Below are 17888 nucleotides of genomic sequence, written 5' to 3' on the forward strand. Positions count from 1 at the left end.
ACTCTCCATCACTCTCCATGTGGGAAAACTGAGGTTCAGAGCAATCAAGGGATGAGGCCAAGGTCACACAGCTACAGCGTGCCAGCACCTGGGCTTGGATGTAAGTTTCCAGATTCCAAATGTGGAACTGTTCCTCCATAAAAGGGATCCAAACCCTTTGTTCATTCACATTCCCCAGGCACCTCAAATGGAAGCCGACATCCCCTCATGTCCCTTAGGCCCACCTTTCATTTCAGCCACAGCTGGGGTGGAACTTCTGAGTCACTTCCTGCCTTCATGTGGCACAGATATGGTCTGAGGCTACCTGAGTATGGACGAAGACACAATGTGACGAGAGCTGGGAGGCTGTGCTGCCCAGCTGGGCCCAGCACAGCAGCTTCCCACTGAGGCTCGGGTCTCTCTGCTCCTCACCAGAGCAGGCGCAGCCCAGGAGTGCTGAGGAGTCAGCTCCCTGATGGGCAACGGTCCCCCAGCAGGTGGTGGGAGCCGGTGCATAAATGCCCAGGCTCCCTGTCCTGTGGCAGGACAGTCCTGAGGTGCGCACCACACCTCTTCTTAGAGGATCTCCAGCCCACTCGAGCCCCAGTGCCTTAGGAATTAACTGGCTCACTCACATACCCATCAGTGGCTTCCTTCCCTTTGCTATCCCACTCCTTCCGTCTTCTGACTTGTTTCCTGGGCTCACCTTCCACTGAAATACCTGCACACAAGCCCTTGTCTTAGAGTCTTCTTTGGCGGAAGCCCCAACCAACACAGTAGTGTTTCCTTCCCTCCTTCTGTGTCCCTTGTATTTGGGTTGGCTAAACTGCTATGACAAATAAGCCCCAAGACACTTTGCTCAAATACAATAGAATGTATGCCTCCCTCACCCAATGGTCCAGGGTGGGTCTTCCAGGGTAAATGTTCTAGTTCAGCAGGACTGGGAATCTGCTCCATCCAGTCACTCAGGGACCCAGCAGCTCTGCCATCAATCATGAGACCTCCAGGGGGCGCTAGCTGTCAGCATCCCAGCCCACAGGAAGGCAAGAGCTTGGAGGAGTGAGCAGGAGGTGTGCAGCCAGTGCCAGGGTGGCACACATCACTTCCACTCCCGTTCCCTTTCACCCGCTCTACGAATGCTGCCTAGAGAGAGCTGAGTCTTGTGGCCACAGATAACTGAAAGAGAGGCTGCTCAGCCATAACTCAGCTACCCTTCATTCCTGGGCATGGGGAAAGAGGATATTCTGGTGAACAGTTAGCAGTCTCTGGCATATCCTTCAAATCTACTTCTGAAACAAACAAACAAAAAAACCAAGCTACTGTTTGCCTAAGTGTCTACCAGAAACACAATTCCATTATTTGGTGATTTGATTTTATTTTTATGTAATTTCAGGCAACCGGGGGATCGGGCACCTGCTTTGCAAAGATGAGCTGCTGAGGGCCTCTCTGTCACTGTCCCATGCCTGCTCGGTGCTCATCACCACCGGGTTCCCCACGCATTTCAACCGTGAGCCTCTGGAAGAGACAGACGGCCCGCCCGGAGCCATCGCTCTGGCCGCCTTCCTGCAAGCCTTGGAGAAGGTAGTCTCCATGATAGCTGACCAGAGAGCCTTGAGTTTGTACGGGGAGCTTGTGGAAGAGGCTGTTGAGCAAGGTGAGCAGTGACATGAGGGCGGCCCACTTCCCCAAATGGGCCTTTGTGGGCAGAGGATGGAGGGAATCAGCGTTTGTGGAACTTACGCTGGGCACCCAGGCATTGACATGCGGCTTTTTCCTCAGAGCTCAGAACAACTCTGGTGTAAGCAGCATTATCCCCATTTTATAGATGAAGAGACTGAGGCTCCAAGGGGTCCAGGTATTTACCCAGGTGGGGATGGTGAGCTGGAATTTGAACCCAGGTTCACTCGGCTCCAGAGCCCATGATCCCACATGAGCACCTGCTGCCCTCCCTATGAGAGGCAAGAGTGACCTGAGGAGGACTCCCCACAACCCAAGGCAGCCCTGGACCCCTAGAGTTGGGGGTGGGATAGTTGAGTATAGAGTGGTCGAAAGGCTCAGACAGCAGTGTCCCACCTGGCCAGGCGGGCAGGGATGCCCCAGGCTACCTGGGTTCCTGGAGTGTAAACAACTGCTCCTCACCTCTCCTCCTTTCTGCAGGTGTTGTTCAGGATGAGCTGGAACCCTGGTCAATCTAACCTGCTTCCCACGACCTGTCTCTGTGTCCCTCAGAGCAGTATCTTTTCCTTTCAGCATCTGAAAAGTACTTGAACCCAGTAAGGCATATCCTAAATCACCCCTTACGTTGAAAGTTTCAAAAAGGCTGTGCTGTGCAGACTGAATCAATTCCATGCAACAAATGTGTGTTGAGCACCTAGTGTGTGCTGGGCACTGTTTTAGGCTCTTGAAATCCATCAGTGAACAACAGCAGAACTGTCCACTGTCCTGCCCTCATGGAACAAATGTCCTAAGGGAGTGTAACAGACAATAGACAATATAGGAAAAGAGTAAGGTATATAGGATGTTAGGAGGCGTAATGCTATGGGAAAAAATGGACAAGGGTAAGGGATTGGGGAGTGATGGGCTAGGTGGCAGGCTGCTGTTTTAAACAAGATGGTCAGGGAAGGCCTCCTGGAGAAGGTGACATTTGAGCCAAGACTTAAAGTTGATGAAGGATTGAGGTCAGAGCTGGCTGAAGGAACTGAGTCCCAGGCTGGGTCAATGGCCAGGGCAGAGGCCACTGGGTGGAGTGGGGGCCCTGCAGGTTTAAGAAAGGGCAACCGGCCAGCCGATTGGCCTGGAGAAGACAAGGAGAAGAGAAGCTGGACAGGAGGACAGAGAGGTCACAGGGGCCAGACCAGGAAGGGCCTTGAGGGACACTGTGAGCAGCTGGGCTTTTGTACTTGGTGAGATGGGAGCCCTGGGAGGGCCATGCTCTGGCTTAGGTTCTGGAGGATCACCCAGATAGCTACAGGGACAAGGCGGGAAACAGGAAACTGGCCAGCTTATTGCAGGCAGGAGATGAGGGTGGCGGGGAGTGGGTGGTGCCCTGTGACATGTCCCTTTGGCCCCCTTGTGATTTCAGCTGAAGTGGGGGTGGAAGTTCTGAGTCACTCTGACCTGACTGGGCCCCACCACAAGCCAGTGGTCTGTGGGGTTTCTCCAAAGCTGTATAAAACCACTCAGCCCAGAAGTCTGGGGGCTCATGCCTCTGGGACCCTCTCAACCAGTCGGGGAGGGGAGCTAATGCCCTGCCTCTTGTCTTTTGGAGACTTACAGGTCCTGGTGGAACTGAGACCCTGTTGCCTAGAGCAGAGACCTTAAAAAGCACATACCCTCCTATTGGCTTTTCCTCCTTTTCCTCCTCACTTTCCCTGTTCCCTCCCACCTGACTCCTGGGATCATCTCCAAATAAACCACCTGCACCCAAGGCTTTGTCTCAGACTGTGGTTTCAGGGGACCCCAAATGGTTGAATGGTACAGGTGGAGGTTGTGAGAAGTAGCCAGATCTATATACATTTTGAAGGTAAAGGCATGATTTCCAGGTGGACTGGATGCAGGCGTGAGGCAGAAGAATCCGGCATCGCTCTAAGGTTTTGGCGGGGTAACTGAAAGGATGGAGTTGCTGGAATGGGGAAGACCATGGGTGGAGCAGGTTTGAGACTTGAGCCCTGTCGGTGGGAATGTAAAATGGCGCAGCTGCGGTGGAGAGCAGTATGGCAGTTCCTCAGGAAATGAAAAATAGAAAATACCGTATGACTCAGCAATTCCACTTCGGGGTGTACACCCAAAAGGACTGAAAGCAGTGACTCAAACAGATATGTGCACACCTGTGTTCATAGCAGCTATATGCACAATAGGCAGAAGGTGGAAGGAATCCAAGTGTCCATGAACAAATGAACAGATGAATAAAATGTGGTCTATACATACGCAGAATATTACTCAGCCTTAAAAAGGAAGGAGATTCTGACACACGCTACAACATGGATGAACTTTGAGGACATTATGCTAAGTAAGATAAGCCAGCCTCAAAGGAACAAATACTGTATGACTCCACTTATATGAGATACCTAAAGTAAGTAAAGTCATAGGGACGAAAAGTAGAATCGTGGTTGCTAGGGACTGGGGTGGGAGGGTGGCAATGGGGAGTGAGTGTTTAATGGGTCTGGAGTTTCCATTTGGGAAGAAGGAAAAGTTCTTGAGGTAGATGGCAGTGACAGTCAAACAAGTATATGAAAGTACTTAATGCCAGAGAACTGGACACTTAAACATGGTTAAGTGGCAAATTTTATGTTATGTGTATTTACTGCAATTACAATTTAAAAAATGTTTAACGAGTGCAGGTTTGAACCTATTAAGTGGGAGATACTTCTTGGACACACAAGCAGAGAAGTCACGCATGCACTTACATCTGTGAGTCAAGTTCAGGAGAGCAGTCTGGGCTAGAAAGATAAATGGGAGAGCTGCTGGCATATTGATGGTCAAGACACTGGATGAGATCACCGAGGAAATAAAGGGAGAGAGAAAAGGACCCTGGGTGTGCCCTGGGATGCTCCATACTGAGAGGTCGAGGAGAAGGAGGAGGCAGCAAGGGAGGAGGAGAACCAAGGGACCGTCTTGTCATCAAGGAGAAGGGACGGCCAACTGTGCCATCAGGCTGGCAGTCATTTCCATCTGACAACCGGTGTGGTGGACATTGTTAGGCACCCACTTTCCCAGGAGAAGTTCTGCCCTCCTGCTCACCCGATGGCCTGGCTCAGAGGCTTCTGCTGGACTTGAACACAGAATTCAGGCTTGCCCACACGGTGGCTGAGGTGGGGGCTGTTGCTACACTGGATTTTGCAGAGCTTTCATTACATTTGGACGAAGAAAGGAAAAACCATTTGGCCTTTTAGTGAAAATTATTTCAGTTATTTTTATAATGGAAGCCTAGGAAATGTTTAAAGAAGAAAAAACTCAGTCATCTCTTCTTTGTCTTGAGCATAAATTGACCAAATTGATAAACTGGTTTTTTGTAGCTCAGGTTCGGGTCCCATTTTCCTCCGCCCCTCCTTTCTGGAGGCTCTTTCTCTCTGTGTGCCCCACTCGAGGACACATTATGGTCTCTGTCCTGTTTGGTTCCCTGGTGCCCCTTCTTACTAGTAACCTATATCCTTGATGCAATTTGAGGAAGATGAGAAAGCACCAGCCCTCGTTTAGCACTTGCTGTGTGCAGGCCGCAGCTTGGTGCTTGACACGCATCGCATCCCTGAGCCACCGCTATCTTGGGGCGGGGGGGGGGGGGGGCACGATTAACCCCATTTTCAGAAGAGGAAACTGAAGCTCAGATCGTCCCCGTGGCTTTCCCAAGGTCACGCAGTTAGAACTGTCGATTCCCACTCAGGGTTGTTTGGCTCCATCCAGTCCTCTTGCTGGGTCACCAGGCTGCCCCTCAGAGCACCGAGAGGGACTGGGTCTTTCAGCTTATCATGACCACCCTCCATTCCCCAGCTTGTCACGTCACATGTAGAATGTGCCCGGTGAGTATCCCTTGATGGGCCGACTGCCCTCTACTGTTGTTCCCTCTTAGACAGGGGTTGGTGCTGGGGAGGGAGGTCGGGGGAGCCACAGCGGGGCACTTTAGCATCTCTGAGGATGATTCTGGCTCCTCACTCTCAGCTTGCCGCAACAGCTCCTGAAGGGCTGGGAACAGTGAAGCAGAGTGGGACGCAGCCGTCTTGAAGCCACGTTTATAATACAAGCACATGGATTTAACATAGATAGGATGCTTCCTTGGGTGACTTTATGTGACGGGTGTGAGGGCTGATGATGGAGATTAGGGGGGTGGCCAAAGCTCCCCCAGGCTTCCCACTGGCACCCCTCCTGGGCCACAGAGAAGTCCGGGAGCTCCTGCAGAACCAACGGGACCATAAGTGTTGGGTCCATGATCTCGGTCCTGGGACCTCTGTCAGCTGTCTCAAGCTCTGCATGGAAAAGACTTCACCCTGGGCCAGTGAATATGCAAGGATTCCACCCTAAACTGCCACGAGGTGGATTCGTTAATGGAAAACCAAATCAGTTTTATTTTATTTTGGGATTTGTGTGTTTTCCACGTATTCTACAATGATGTGTGCTAATATTGCATTTTTTTTTTTTTAAAGATTTTATTTTTTCCTTTTTCTCCCCAAAGCCCCCCCGGTACATAGTTGTATATTCTTCGTTGTGGGTCCTTCTAGTTGTGGTATGTGGGACGCTGCCTCAGCGTGGTCTGATGAGCCGTGCCATGTCCGCGCCCAGGATTCGAACTAACGAAACACTGGGCCGCCTGCAGCGGAGCTCGCGAACTTAACCACTCGGCCACGGGGCCAGCCCCCTAATATTGCATTTTTAAGAGTCAGATTCACTTTGGAAATCACTCCGATACCAGTAGCTACTCAGGGCCCAGACTCTGGGACCTTTTCTCCTCTGTTCTTGAATTTCCCTGAAGGCAGGCAGGGAGGTGGGGGTGGGGAGCAGACAAGAACCTGAGGTGGGAACTGGAGACATGACACTGACCTACATACTTGGCTTTGCCCAAGTTATTTAGCGTCTCTGAGCCTCAGTTTTCTTCCTCTGTAAAATGGAACTAATAATGGTTCTTATCATGCAGAATTGTTGTGAAAATTAAATGACAGCATGCATGTCACGTGCTTAGCAGAGGGCTGGCTCACTGTCACCGTGGGCATCTAAACGTGTCCCCAGCGCTCACAATGGCAGTGGGCCAGAATAGGTCTCTGTTCACATGGTATTGTGTGCATCTGTGTGCAGCATATCTGCCAGCCCACAATATTGGTGACACCAGCCCAATTCCACCGCCACGCCCCCACCAACCCTAGGGTTTACTCAGGACTAAAATAAACTTAAGTATCCTCTGTGTTGAGGTCTTGGCCCACCTAACAAAGTATTCTACAGGCAGATGTCATTCACTGATGGTAACGAGACTTTCCAAAGAAGCTTTTGAAAAGCCATCGTGAATTCCCAAAATGCAGCACGAGCTGATGTGTCTGCCCTTTGCCTTTATTTTCAAGGTGTTCTGAAGACACAGATCCCAATATTAACTTAGCAAGGTGAATCAGCAGGAGCTGCTTAGGCGTTTCTATGCAAAGATGGGGACCCCAGGTCACCTAGGTATGTGTGTCCTATCCCAGTTTAATTGGGTGAAGATGGAAAAGTCCACGTGCTATTAGCTTTGACAGCAAAGTTTCCGCACCCCTCAGCCCTCCAGAGAGAACAAAACCATGAGCCCAGGGGTTCTGATGGGCCAGACTAACCAACCAGGCCAGGGGGTTCAAGGTGTACTGGGGGCTTTGCAGAGGGTCTCTCTAAGTAACAGTTCTCTGAGGGATGGCATGTCTTCCTGCTAGAGGGAGAAAATAGGAAAATGATAAAAAAAAACACAAAAACTAGCAGTTTGTCAAACCCACTAACAAGTGTCCACTTAGAATTTAAAAACACTGCTTTGATAGGCCTGGAGGGCGAAGCTGTCTTGCAGCTCACAGCAGAATCCGGTGTTCCTAAGGAGGACCCTGCGTCACCAAGGGAAAGTTCGACTGTGGATCTGATATGCTATTTAAAGCTGCAAGAATGTGTGTGGCACGTATTAGAAATGTCTGTATTCCCTGAATGGTTGGCATACAAACAAAACCCTGGCCCCTCAGGGAGAAACTGGAACATTCTCTTAGGTGGGACCCCCTGATGCCAGATAACACAGTGTTGCTCTGCTGAGTGGAGGGAGGTGAGCCAGATCTGACTGTGGGGAGAGAGGATTCTGCTCTCTTTGGAGAAGATGCATTCACTCTTCCCAGGGAGCAGGCTTCCCGGGAGGGAATTCCTAGTCATAGCTAAATGGACCCTTCTGGCCTACAAAAAAAAGTCAATTCACTTTCACAAAGTATGTAACTGAGTTCTCCTGGGGAAAGGTGCAGAAACAGTGCTCTCCTTCCAGAACAGAGAATGTATTGATCTCAACTGGAGCTCTTCTACCAAATTGCCTTTCATCACCATTGATGTAGGACTGGAGGAAGTTCAGGGTCAAGGCTCTTGCTTCTGTTGATTCTGCTTCTCAGTGGCTGCCTTTTCCTGTACGGGGCTTGTACCTCAGGATTACATTCCAACACCTGCTCATCCAAGTAGACGTCACGCCACCACATTCTAGCACAACCAAAGGACACGGACAGGCACGAAGATTTTCTTTTTAAAAAACACGTACAGAGAAAGCATGCAGAGTTAAGATATTTTTTATTGTGGTAAAATATACATAATATAGAATTTACCATTTTAACCATTTTTAAGTGTACTGTTTGGTGTCATTAAGTACATACACGTTGTGGTTCAGCTATCATCACCATCTATCTCCAGAAGTTTTTCATCTTCCCAAACTGAAACTCTGTACCCATTAAACACTAATTCCCCACTTCCCCAAGGCCCAGCCCCTGGCAACCACCATTCTACTTTCTATCTCTATGAATTCGTCAAATCTAGGACCTCATATAAGTGAAATCATACAGTATTTGCCCTTTTGTGACTGGCTTATTTCACTTAGCAAAGTATCCTCAAGCTTCATCCATGTTGTAACACATGTCAGAATGTGCTTGCTTTTTAAGGCTGAATAATATTCCGTTGTACGTATATACCATCTTTTGCTTATTTGTTCATCTGTTGATAGACACTTGAGTGGCTCCACCTCTTGCCCCTGGTGAATAATGCTGCTAGGAATATGGGTGTATAAACATCTCTTCAACACCCCACTTTCAATTTCTTTGGGAATACACCCAGAAGCGGAGTTACTGGATCATATGGTAATTCTATTAAATTTTTTGAGTAACCACTACACGGTTTTCCATAGCAGAGTTAAGATTTTAAAGAACTCCATCATGGGGGGATTTAGAGAGATATAAAAGTACAATTTTCCTGTTCTTAAATCGGATTATCAAAATAATATTCCTCCTAATAATAACAGCAACCTCAATCACCAACGCTTAACTGAGCACTGAGGAGGTGTGGGGCTCTCTGCTAAGCTCCTCTTGTGCATTTTCTCATTTGACCCTTTCGACACTGTATGAAATGGGTACTGTTGTTAGGTCATCTGACAGATGCAGAAAATGAGGGTTAGAGAGGGTAAGCAACTTGCCCAAGGCCAGTGGCATTGGAACCTGCACGATCTGATTGCACAGCCACATTCTTACCGCCAGGCCATCTGTGTCCCTTCTTTCTCTCTTTCTGTCTAAAGAAGTTTATCTTGTGTTAGATTCATTCATCTTCTATTTCAATTCCTTTTTGGTCTGTTTTGTGTCTGTAAACTGAACAAGATCTTGGAAAAGGGCAGCAGTGGGTCAGTAGCAGCCAACACTCAAACCACCGGATGCTGGCTACCCCACTGGCTCTGGGCAGGGCACCAGCAGCATCCACTATGCAACCTTGACCTTCAGTGGTCCTGCTCTCACAGCCTCTGACTCTAATAAACTGCTAAAGATTCTGATACTATTTCTTAAGATGATCTGACGGACTAGCCGCCAGCACAGGCCCTGGCACGTGGCAGATGTTCAGCCAAGTTCTGTAGGAATGAAGGAATCAAAGAAAGAATGAAGGGTCCTTCACACAGACACACAAAGGCATGACCACCAGTGCAGCCACACTCTCCATGAGGACCCTCTGCCCTTGCTTCCTGGCAGATTCGACCATCTGGTGGTGATAGAGCGCACAGGGAGGGCCGCGGACGGCAGTCACTACAATGCGAGGAAGATGAACTTCAAGCACTTGGTTAATCCCATTGACGATCTTTTCCTGGCAGCTCGGAAGATTCCTGGAATCTCATCAACTGGTAAGCAAGGGGCATTGAGAGTTCGCCAAGAAGATATCAGCGCTAAATCCCTTTTTATTGACTGTTGAATACAAGGACAGGAAAGAGTTATATGGGGACCATCATTTTCCACTCCAGAGATGGTCTTTGTTTATTACAGTTGGCATGGCCACTAATGACACTGTCACTTAGAAATCTGATGTCCCCACAAGCAAGGAAGGGAATGACATTTAACCGAGCATATTCTATTAGCCCAAGTCTAAAATATTGAAACTAATAATAAAATAGTAACAATCATAAAATCGAGGCATGGCATATTATTTTGGTCATCTAGGACAAATGTGCCATGTGTACTATGTTTCATCTTATGAAGCATATTAACTTTAAAAAATATCTTCAATATAGGATCAGTGCAATCTTTTGATTGCTAATAATACAATAATGTGACTATTTGTGTTTGTACAGAACTTTATAGTTTTCAAAGAGGTTTCACATCCATTGTATTGTTTAAGCCTCAATAAAACCCTGTGAGTAGGTAAGGCAGGTATAGTGTCCAAGAATGAGGCCTAGCGAGGTTTCTTGAGGTTGCCCAGCTAATTAGTGTTGCTGGGAGAATTAGGAGTAGAGTCCAGACTCCCAGGACCCCACCTGATATGCTGTTCACGGAATCCTGTTGCCTTTATGAATTTCTGAAAGGCTTGATGTAAGTCCCAAGGAGAACCAACATTCCTCCCTAGGGGTAAGTATCCGACCCTGGAGTAATTAAGGCGTTTGTCCTTCTGTGTTTATTTGTTTTCTCCATTCAAACACTGCCGGAGTGTTTCCCAGACTCATTAGTCTCCTTTGGCTTTTGAGGTTTGGATGAGACAATGAAAGTCTTCCGGCCGAGGAGAAAATTTCTGCAAATCGCCCTGGTCTTTCCCAGAAAGAAGGCTTGGGTGTGGTGCCCACAGCCAGCTGGCTTGTGCTTCCTGTCTCTCTGGGACTGCGCAGGCGGAGGACCTGAGCCTGAGGGAGGCATTCCCAGGGTGGAAAAGGAAGGAGTTCTGAGTCCAAGGGGCAATCAAGGTCCGAGGGAGCTGGCGGAGCATGCACTCTTCCCCTGCCATGTGGACCCTCGATTTGTGCAGATCCCCTCAAATGATGCCCCCAAGATCCCAGAGAAAGTTAGTAGTATTTGCACCTTCAGACTGCCTCCTTTGTGGACCCCTGGATCATTGTCTTGCCCTCAGGAGCCCAAGCCCCTCCTGTGACTTCCCACAGCCTCCTACCCAACAGGGCTACCCCAGAAATGTTCCTTCTCTCCTCTCCTCCATCAACACCCCTCTTCCTCAGTTCCACAGGCAGTTGCTTTGTCATGGACACAGCACTCAATTGAGAATCACACACCCACCTTCCATTCACTACCCGGGTACTGCCCCTCTCAGAGACTCTCTGAGCTCTGAAAGGTGAGGAAAACAAGGCCACGGACAGGACTGACCCGAGGAGTGAACAAGGTGAAATTCCTAAAATGCTAAAGAGCAGAGACCGACATAGATGAAATACCAGTGCTAGGTGGGGGTATTATTTTCCTGTATTCAATGGGCTGTAACGGACCTAGAAAACTGTTCTGTGAAAAATCCTCAGGGTGGGGTGGACCTAAGGCATTTGGTCATTCACAATTGTCCGCTTCCTTTGGCCGAGTCCAGGTCTCTGGTGCTGGAGGTGAGTCAGCTCTGGTTCCCCTCTCTGCCATCTCACAATGAATGCTCCCTCGGGTGGAATTCTTCCACATATTCCAAGCCTTTGTAGAAAGAGACACAAAAACAGTCCTGGACAACCATTCTCTAGGCTCGGGAGGCCTGGCCGTCTGTCCTTGAGGCACTTGGACAAGCACCTTGGGTGAAGTTATCTTGAGGCAGCTGCAACCGTCTTCTGGAGGCAGATTCAGCTGACCTCTAGTCTACAGGATCTTCCAGAAATACCTGGACTCAGGGCCAATGGGGTTCTAGAGCATCAGCATTGCCTCAAAGTGTACAGGCTCACCAATGAATTAAGTAATTTCCAACATTTATTCATACTAATATATTTATTCTGGCATTTATTATGCTAATTAATAAACCCTCTAGTGCTGATTATCAGATTGGCCTTTAGACTGTGGTCTCTTTCAAATGCTAACCAACCACCCCTGGGGTGTATGTTCCTGACTAGGCTACTTCAGATGTTAACCAAGCACCCCTCTGGTGTAGATTAAAATTAACTGACATGTACACATTTCACATTCTTTAAACAGCAGCCTTTAAAGTCAATTACAGAATTGACTTCAACAATCTGTAACAGTTCCCTTCTGCCAGTAGAATGTTGTCTGGCCACATGAATGGGGCTCTGGGCCTTGTGACTGCTCTCTGAGCAGGAGCCACTCAAGAGGAGAAGGAGTCCTGAGTGTCGCCATACCCATATCTCCTGTGGGCCTGGCACACCAGCATAGAGGGTGCTCCATCTGTGACTGGAGAATGTGACCCAATAGAGGACATGCCACACACTGTTGAGTTCCGAACTTTGATTCGTTTTTAACTAGAAGAGTTTCTAGGACACTGGAAGGAGAAGTACAGTGTGTTCTGGTTGTCTGAAAGTACATGCAGAGCCAACCCCTTTCCCCTCCCTGAGGCAATGAGGCACATGTGAAGGGGCTGCCCAGCCCCACAACTACCCCCCATTTTGCCTGATCTTCTTTACTGACTCTGTCCCCCTTTCCTCCAGGGGTTGGTGACGGAGGCAATGAACTTGGGATGGGCAAGGTCAAGGAGGCTGTGAAGAGGCACATACAAAATGGGGACGTCATTGCCTGTGATGTGGAGGCTGATTTTGCTGTCATCACTGGTGAGTGCTTGGATGGCTGGCCAGTGAGGCCTGGCTGTCCAGGGGGAGTGAACTGGCTTGGAGCCTGTCCAGCCAGAAACTCGTCTCTTCTGTAAGTGGAGTCTAGAGGGCACCAGGACAAGAAGGGGACCTAGTTCTCAGCTTTTGGTCTCTCGTTCAGTCATTCAACAAACATTTACTGTGTGCCAGGCATTGTTCTGGGTACTGGGGTTAGAATAGCAAGGGCCCTGCTCCACAGAGCTCCCATTCCAGTGTCAGGGGACAGACAATGAGCCCTAACAAATAAGTACACGAGATCCTGCTAAATAGTGACAAGAGCTACAGGTAGACCAGACACAATGACTGGCAGGCCACTTTAGATCAGTGGTCAGGGAAGGCCTCTCTGAAGAGGGGTCACCTGTGCTTTCATCTGTGCCTGCTACATGGTGGAAAGGAAGAGAACAATCTATCAAATGTTTGGAGGATGCAGGATGCTTCCCACCTCTCCCTTCACTTACCTCTGCCCCCGGCTACCCCTCCCCCCCCACAGCTTCCCTTCCCCATCAAGACAGACCTTTCAGCATCCAGGCCCTTCCAGGCCCAACCCTTCCTCCCTTGACAGTGCTACAACTTTCAGGAATTTTGACAGTTACCTCAGAAAGACTGGCTTCCACTTCACCATCAGAACCAGCCTGATGATGAGCAGAAACCTCTCCAGGAACCTGAACCCAGGCAGGAAAACCTGAACTGTAATTGATGAATTGCTGGACAAGTCTGAGAGAGAAAAACTCCAGGGGACCCAGTCATAGGGCCCCCCACCCCTCCCTGCCCCAGCTTTTCTGAGTTTTGCCTCCAGGAGCTCTACCAGGTCCACATGGTGAATTTCAGAGAAAAATCCCCTCATGCTTTAGGTAGGGGGAGGGGAAGAAGAACCATTCTGTTCTTAACAACACCTGCTCTCAGGGGAAACTGTTAGACCAGAGCCTAACCTACCTGGGAGAAGGGAAATGCCCAAAAGTAGACAACATGCATCTGGAGGGAAGATCCAAGATGGCGGCGTGAGTAGTCTTCTTCATCTCTCACCCTTCGAATCTACAACTAATTGGACATTCATTGCTTAACAAAGGATATCCATATAGCATCTCAGGACACCTGAGAGACCCACGCTGCTATACATCGGAAGGTGGACGGACTTCCCTCCGGGAGGAGGTGGAGATAGGTGAAAACTCTCCGACCCCGACCCCGAACAGCCTAGTACCTGCAAGCGGCTTTCTTCCAGCGGATGCCCCCAGAACATCGACACACACCTAGGGCAGGAGGGAGCGCACACCAGAGGAGCGATGGTGGAAACAGGTGACCAGAGCCCTACCTAAGCCCCCCACAATTACACCTAAGCCCAGAGGGAAGCTCCAGAGTTACACACCTGAGTCCGCGGGGAAAACCTCTACCTGCCATTAGTGGGGAGGCCCCGCCTAGCATATGCAACATCGGGAGGGTCCCGGAGAGAATCCCAAACAGCGCGGCGGCCCGCCAGCTGCTGCTGCCGGCCCCACTGACTGCCGGGCGGGGCTCGGGACTACCGGAGTGGAGCTCCAGCAGCCGGCTCCGCGGCCCGGGGGGGAAGCTCCAGACTTCCACCTGGGCAGCAGACAAAGTCTCTGCCTGCCATTAGCAGAGAGGCCCTTCCCAGCATCTACAATGCCGGGAGGGTCCCAGAGAGAATCCCAAACGGCGCGGTGGCCTGCCAGCTGCCGCCGCCGGACCCACTGACTGCGGCTATTGTAGCTTGGGGCTCAGGGCTAACGGAGATCTCCTGGGAGAGGACTGGGGCTGGGTGGAGCTCCAGTGGCCGGCTCCGTGGCCTGGGGGGGATACTCCAGAGTTCTGGCCCAGCAGCAGGCAAAGTCTCTACCTGCCATTAGCAGAGAGGCCCTTCCCAGCATCCACAAAACCGGGAGGGTCCTGGAAAAGAGAATACCAGGCAGGGCAGCAGCCGGCCAGCTGCCACTGAACTCAAGGTCTCTGGCTATCCCCCAGACAGGGCAAGGGGCTCCCCGAGATCCTGGGGGAGAGGACTGGGGCTGGGTGGAGCTCCAGCGGCCTGGCTCTGTAGCCCAGGGGGGAACCCTACAATCTCACAGCAGCCTCAGTGAAAGCCTCTGCACAGCACTAGTAGAGAGCATCCATCTGGCAGCCACAAGGCTGGAAGACCCTGGGACAAAAGTAGCATAGCTAGGTGAGCTAACCACAGACTGCAGAAGATGCCAATAGCTCTGCTGTGAGCCATAGTGGACAAGTGAGATTTTGTGGGCGCCGACAGTGACAGAGCTGCAAATATAAGTGATCCTGCCCCTGGCCGCTGGAAAAGCCCATAACACCGCTGCAGACCCCAAGGAGGGAGCATGTCTAGGTGGTCTGCAACAGTAGGCACCAGCAGCCTGAAGACCCCCTGTGATGGCCCCCACAGCTGAAGAGGGAACCCACAGGACCACTGTGACTACGAGGAGGGGCCCAGGCCCAGTTAGCAACAGCTGATAGGGTTCCTGGTTGAAGAAGTATAAACAGCTGTCCCCCCACCACACCAGTAGAAACAAGTGGAAGCAGTAACTAAACTCTATCTCTATGCGGAGGCACAAATCTACAACATCAAGCAATATGAAAAAATATATTAAATCTCCAGAACAGAAGGAAAATAACAAATACACAGAAAACAATCCCAAAGAAAATGAAATATATAACCTAAATGACAATGACTTCAAAACAGCCATCATTAAAAAACTCAATGAGTTAAAAGAGAATTCAGATAGACAACTCAACGAGTTCAGGAGCTATGTCACAAAAGAGTTTGATACTATAAAGAAGAACCAAACAGAAATACTGGAAATGAAGAACACAATAGAGGAGATTAAGAAAAATCTAGATGCACTGAACAGTAGGGCTGATAATATGGAGGAAAGAATTAGCAATTTGGAAGATAGGAATATAGAAATGCTGCAGGCAGAGGAGGAGAGAGAAGTAAGACTAAAAAGAAATGAAGAAACTCTCCAAGAATTATCAGACGCAATTAGGAGATGCAATGTAAGGATTATAGGTATACCAGAGGGAGAAGAGAGGGAGAAGGGGGCAGAAAGCCTATTCAAAGAAATAATGGCTGAGAACTTCCCAAACCTGGGGAGAGAGATGGAACTTCATGTGACAGAAGCCAGTAGATCTCCAAACTTTATCAATGCACGAAGACCAACCCCACAGCATATAGAAGTGAAGCTAGCAAAAGTCAACGACAAGGAGAAAATACTAAGGACAGCCAGGCAGAAGAAATTAACCTACAAAGGAACCCCCATCAGGCTATCAGCAGATTTCTCAGCAGAAACTTTACAGGCTAGAAGAGAGTGAAATGATATATTCAAAAATCTGAAGGATAAAAACCTACAGCTGAGAATTCTCTACCCAGCGAAAATATCCTTCAAATATGATGGAGAAATAAAAACTTTCCCAGATAAACAAAAATTAAGGGAGTTCATTGCCACAAAACCTCCTCTTCAGGAAATGCTCAGGAAAACCCTCATTCCTGAAAAATCCAAAAAAGGAAAGGGGCTACAAAACCAAGAGCAAAGGAGATAAGTAGAAGGACAACAACAGAGAGTAGCAGCTCTCCATCAGAACAGATTAAACCATGGGAAGAGAAACAAAGGAAATTGAAGAAAACCAGAAAACAAGACATAAAATGGCAGTGGTAGGCCCCCACATTTCAATAATCACTCTAAATGTAAATGGATTGAACTCTCCAATCAAAAGACACAGAGTGGCAGGATGGATCAAAGAACAAGACCCAACAATATGCTGCCTCCAGGAAACACACCTCAGCCCCAAAGACAAACACAGACTCAGAGTGAAGGGATGGAGGACAATACTCCAAGCTAATAGTGAACAAAAGAAAGCAGGTGTCGCTATACTAATATCAGACAAAGTAGACTTCAAAGCAAAACAGATAAAGAAAGACAAAGAGGGACAGTATATAATGATAAAAGGGACTCTCCACCAAGAAGACATAACACTTGTAAATATATACACACCCAACACAGGAGCACCAAAATTTGTAAAGCAACTCTTAACAGAACTAAAAGAAGAGATCAACAACAATACAATAATAGTAGGGGACCTCAACACACCATTAACACCAATGGACAGAACATCCAGACAGAAAATCAACAAGGAAATTATAGAATTAAATGAAAAATTAGACCAGATGGACTTAATAGATATATATAGAACACTTCATCCAAAAACAGCAGGTTACACATTCTTCTCAAGTGCACAGGGAACATTCTCAAGGATAGACCATATTTTGGGAAACAAAGCAAGCATCAATAAATACAAGAGAGTTGAAATAATATCAAGCATTTTTTCTGATCATAATGCTATGAAACTAGAAATCAACTACAAGAATAAAGCAGAGAAAGGTGCAAAAATGTGGAGACTAAACAACACGCCTCTGAACAAACAATGGATTATTGAAGAAATTAAAGAAGAAATCAAATATTATTTGGAGACAAATGAAAATGAGAACACGACATACCAAATCATTTGGGATGCAGCAAAAGCAGTCCTAAGAGGGAAATTCATTGCAATACAGGGTCACCTCACTAAACAAGAAAAAGCTCACATAAGCAACCTCAAACAACACCTAACAGAATTAGAAAAAGAAGAACAAACAAAGCCCAGAGTCAGTAGAAGGAGGGAAATAATAAAAATAAGAGCAGAAATAAACGATATTGAAACAAAAAAAGACAGTAGAAAGGATCAACGAAACAAAGAGTTGGTTCTTCGACAAAATTAACAAAATCGACAAACCCTTAGCCAGACTCACCAAGAAAAGAAGAGAGAAATATCAAATAAATAAAATTAGGAACGACAGAGGAGAAATCAACAGAAATCAACAGATACCAATGAAATACAAGGGATCATGAGAGAATACTATGAAAAACTATATGCCAACAAATTGAACAACCTAGAAGAAATGGACAAATTCCTGGACTCCTACAACCTCCCCAAACTGAATCAGGAAGAAATGGAGGATCTGAATAGGCCAATCACAAGTAAAGAAATAGAAACAGTAATCAAAAACCACCCCAAAAATAAGAGTCCAGGACCAGATGGCTTCTCTGGAGAATTCTACCAAACATTCAAAGAAGATTTAATACCTATCCTTCTCAAACTATTCCAGAAAATTGAGGAAGATGGAGTACTCCCTAACACA

The 17888-nt window shown here is 48.1% G+C and overlaps 1 protein-coding gene across 1 annotated transcript in view; it reads left to right on the forward strand.

Annotated features, from left to right (window-relative positions):
* Positions 1-17888, forward strand: part of DGLUCY (D-glutamate cyclase) — a 51197-nt gene that overhangs the window by 12397 nt on the left and 20912 nt on the right. Inside the window, 4 exon segments of the mRNA XM_046647173.1 lie at positions 1373-1633; positions 7023-7122; positions 9666-9814; positions 12533-12652. Of these exon segments, the coding sequence (XP_046503129.1) occupies positions 1373-1633; positions 7023-7122; positions 9666-9814; positions 12533-12652 (630 nt within the window).

This window comes from Equus quagga, chromosome 20 (assembly GCF_021613505.1).
Source record: "Equus quagga isolate Etosha38 chromosome 20, UCLA_HA_Equagga_1.0, whole genome shotgun sequence".
NCBI lineage: Eukaryota > Metazoa > Chordata > Mammalia > Perissodactyla > Equidae > Equus > Equus quagga.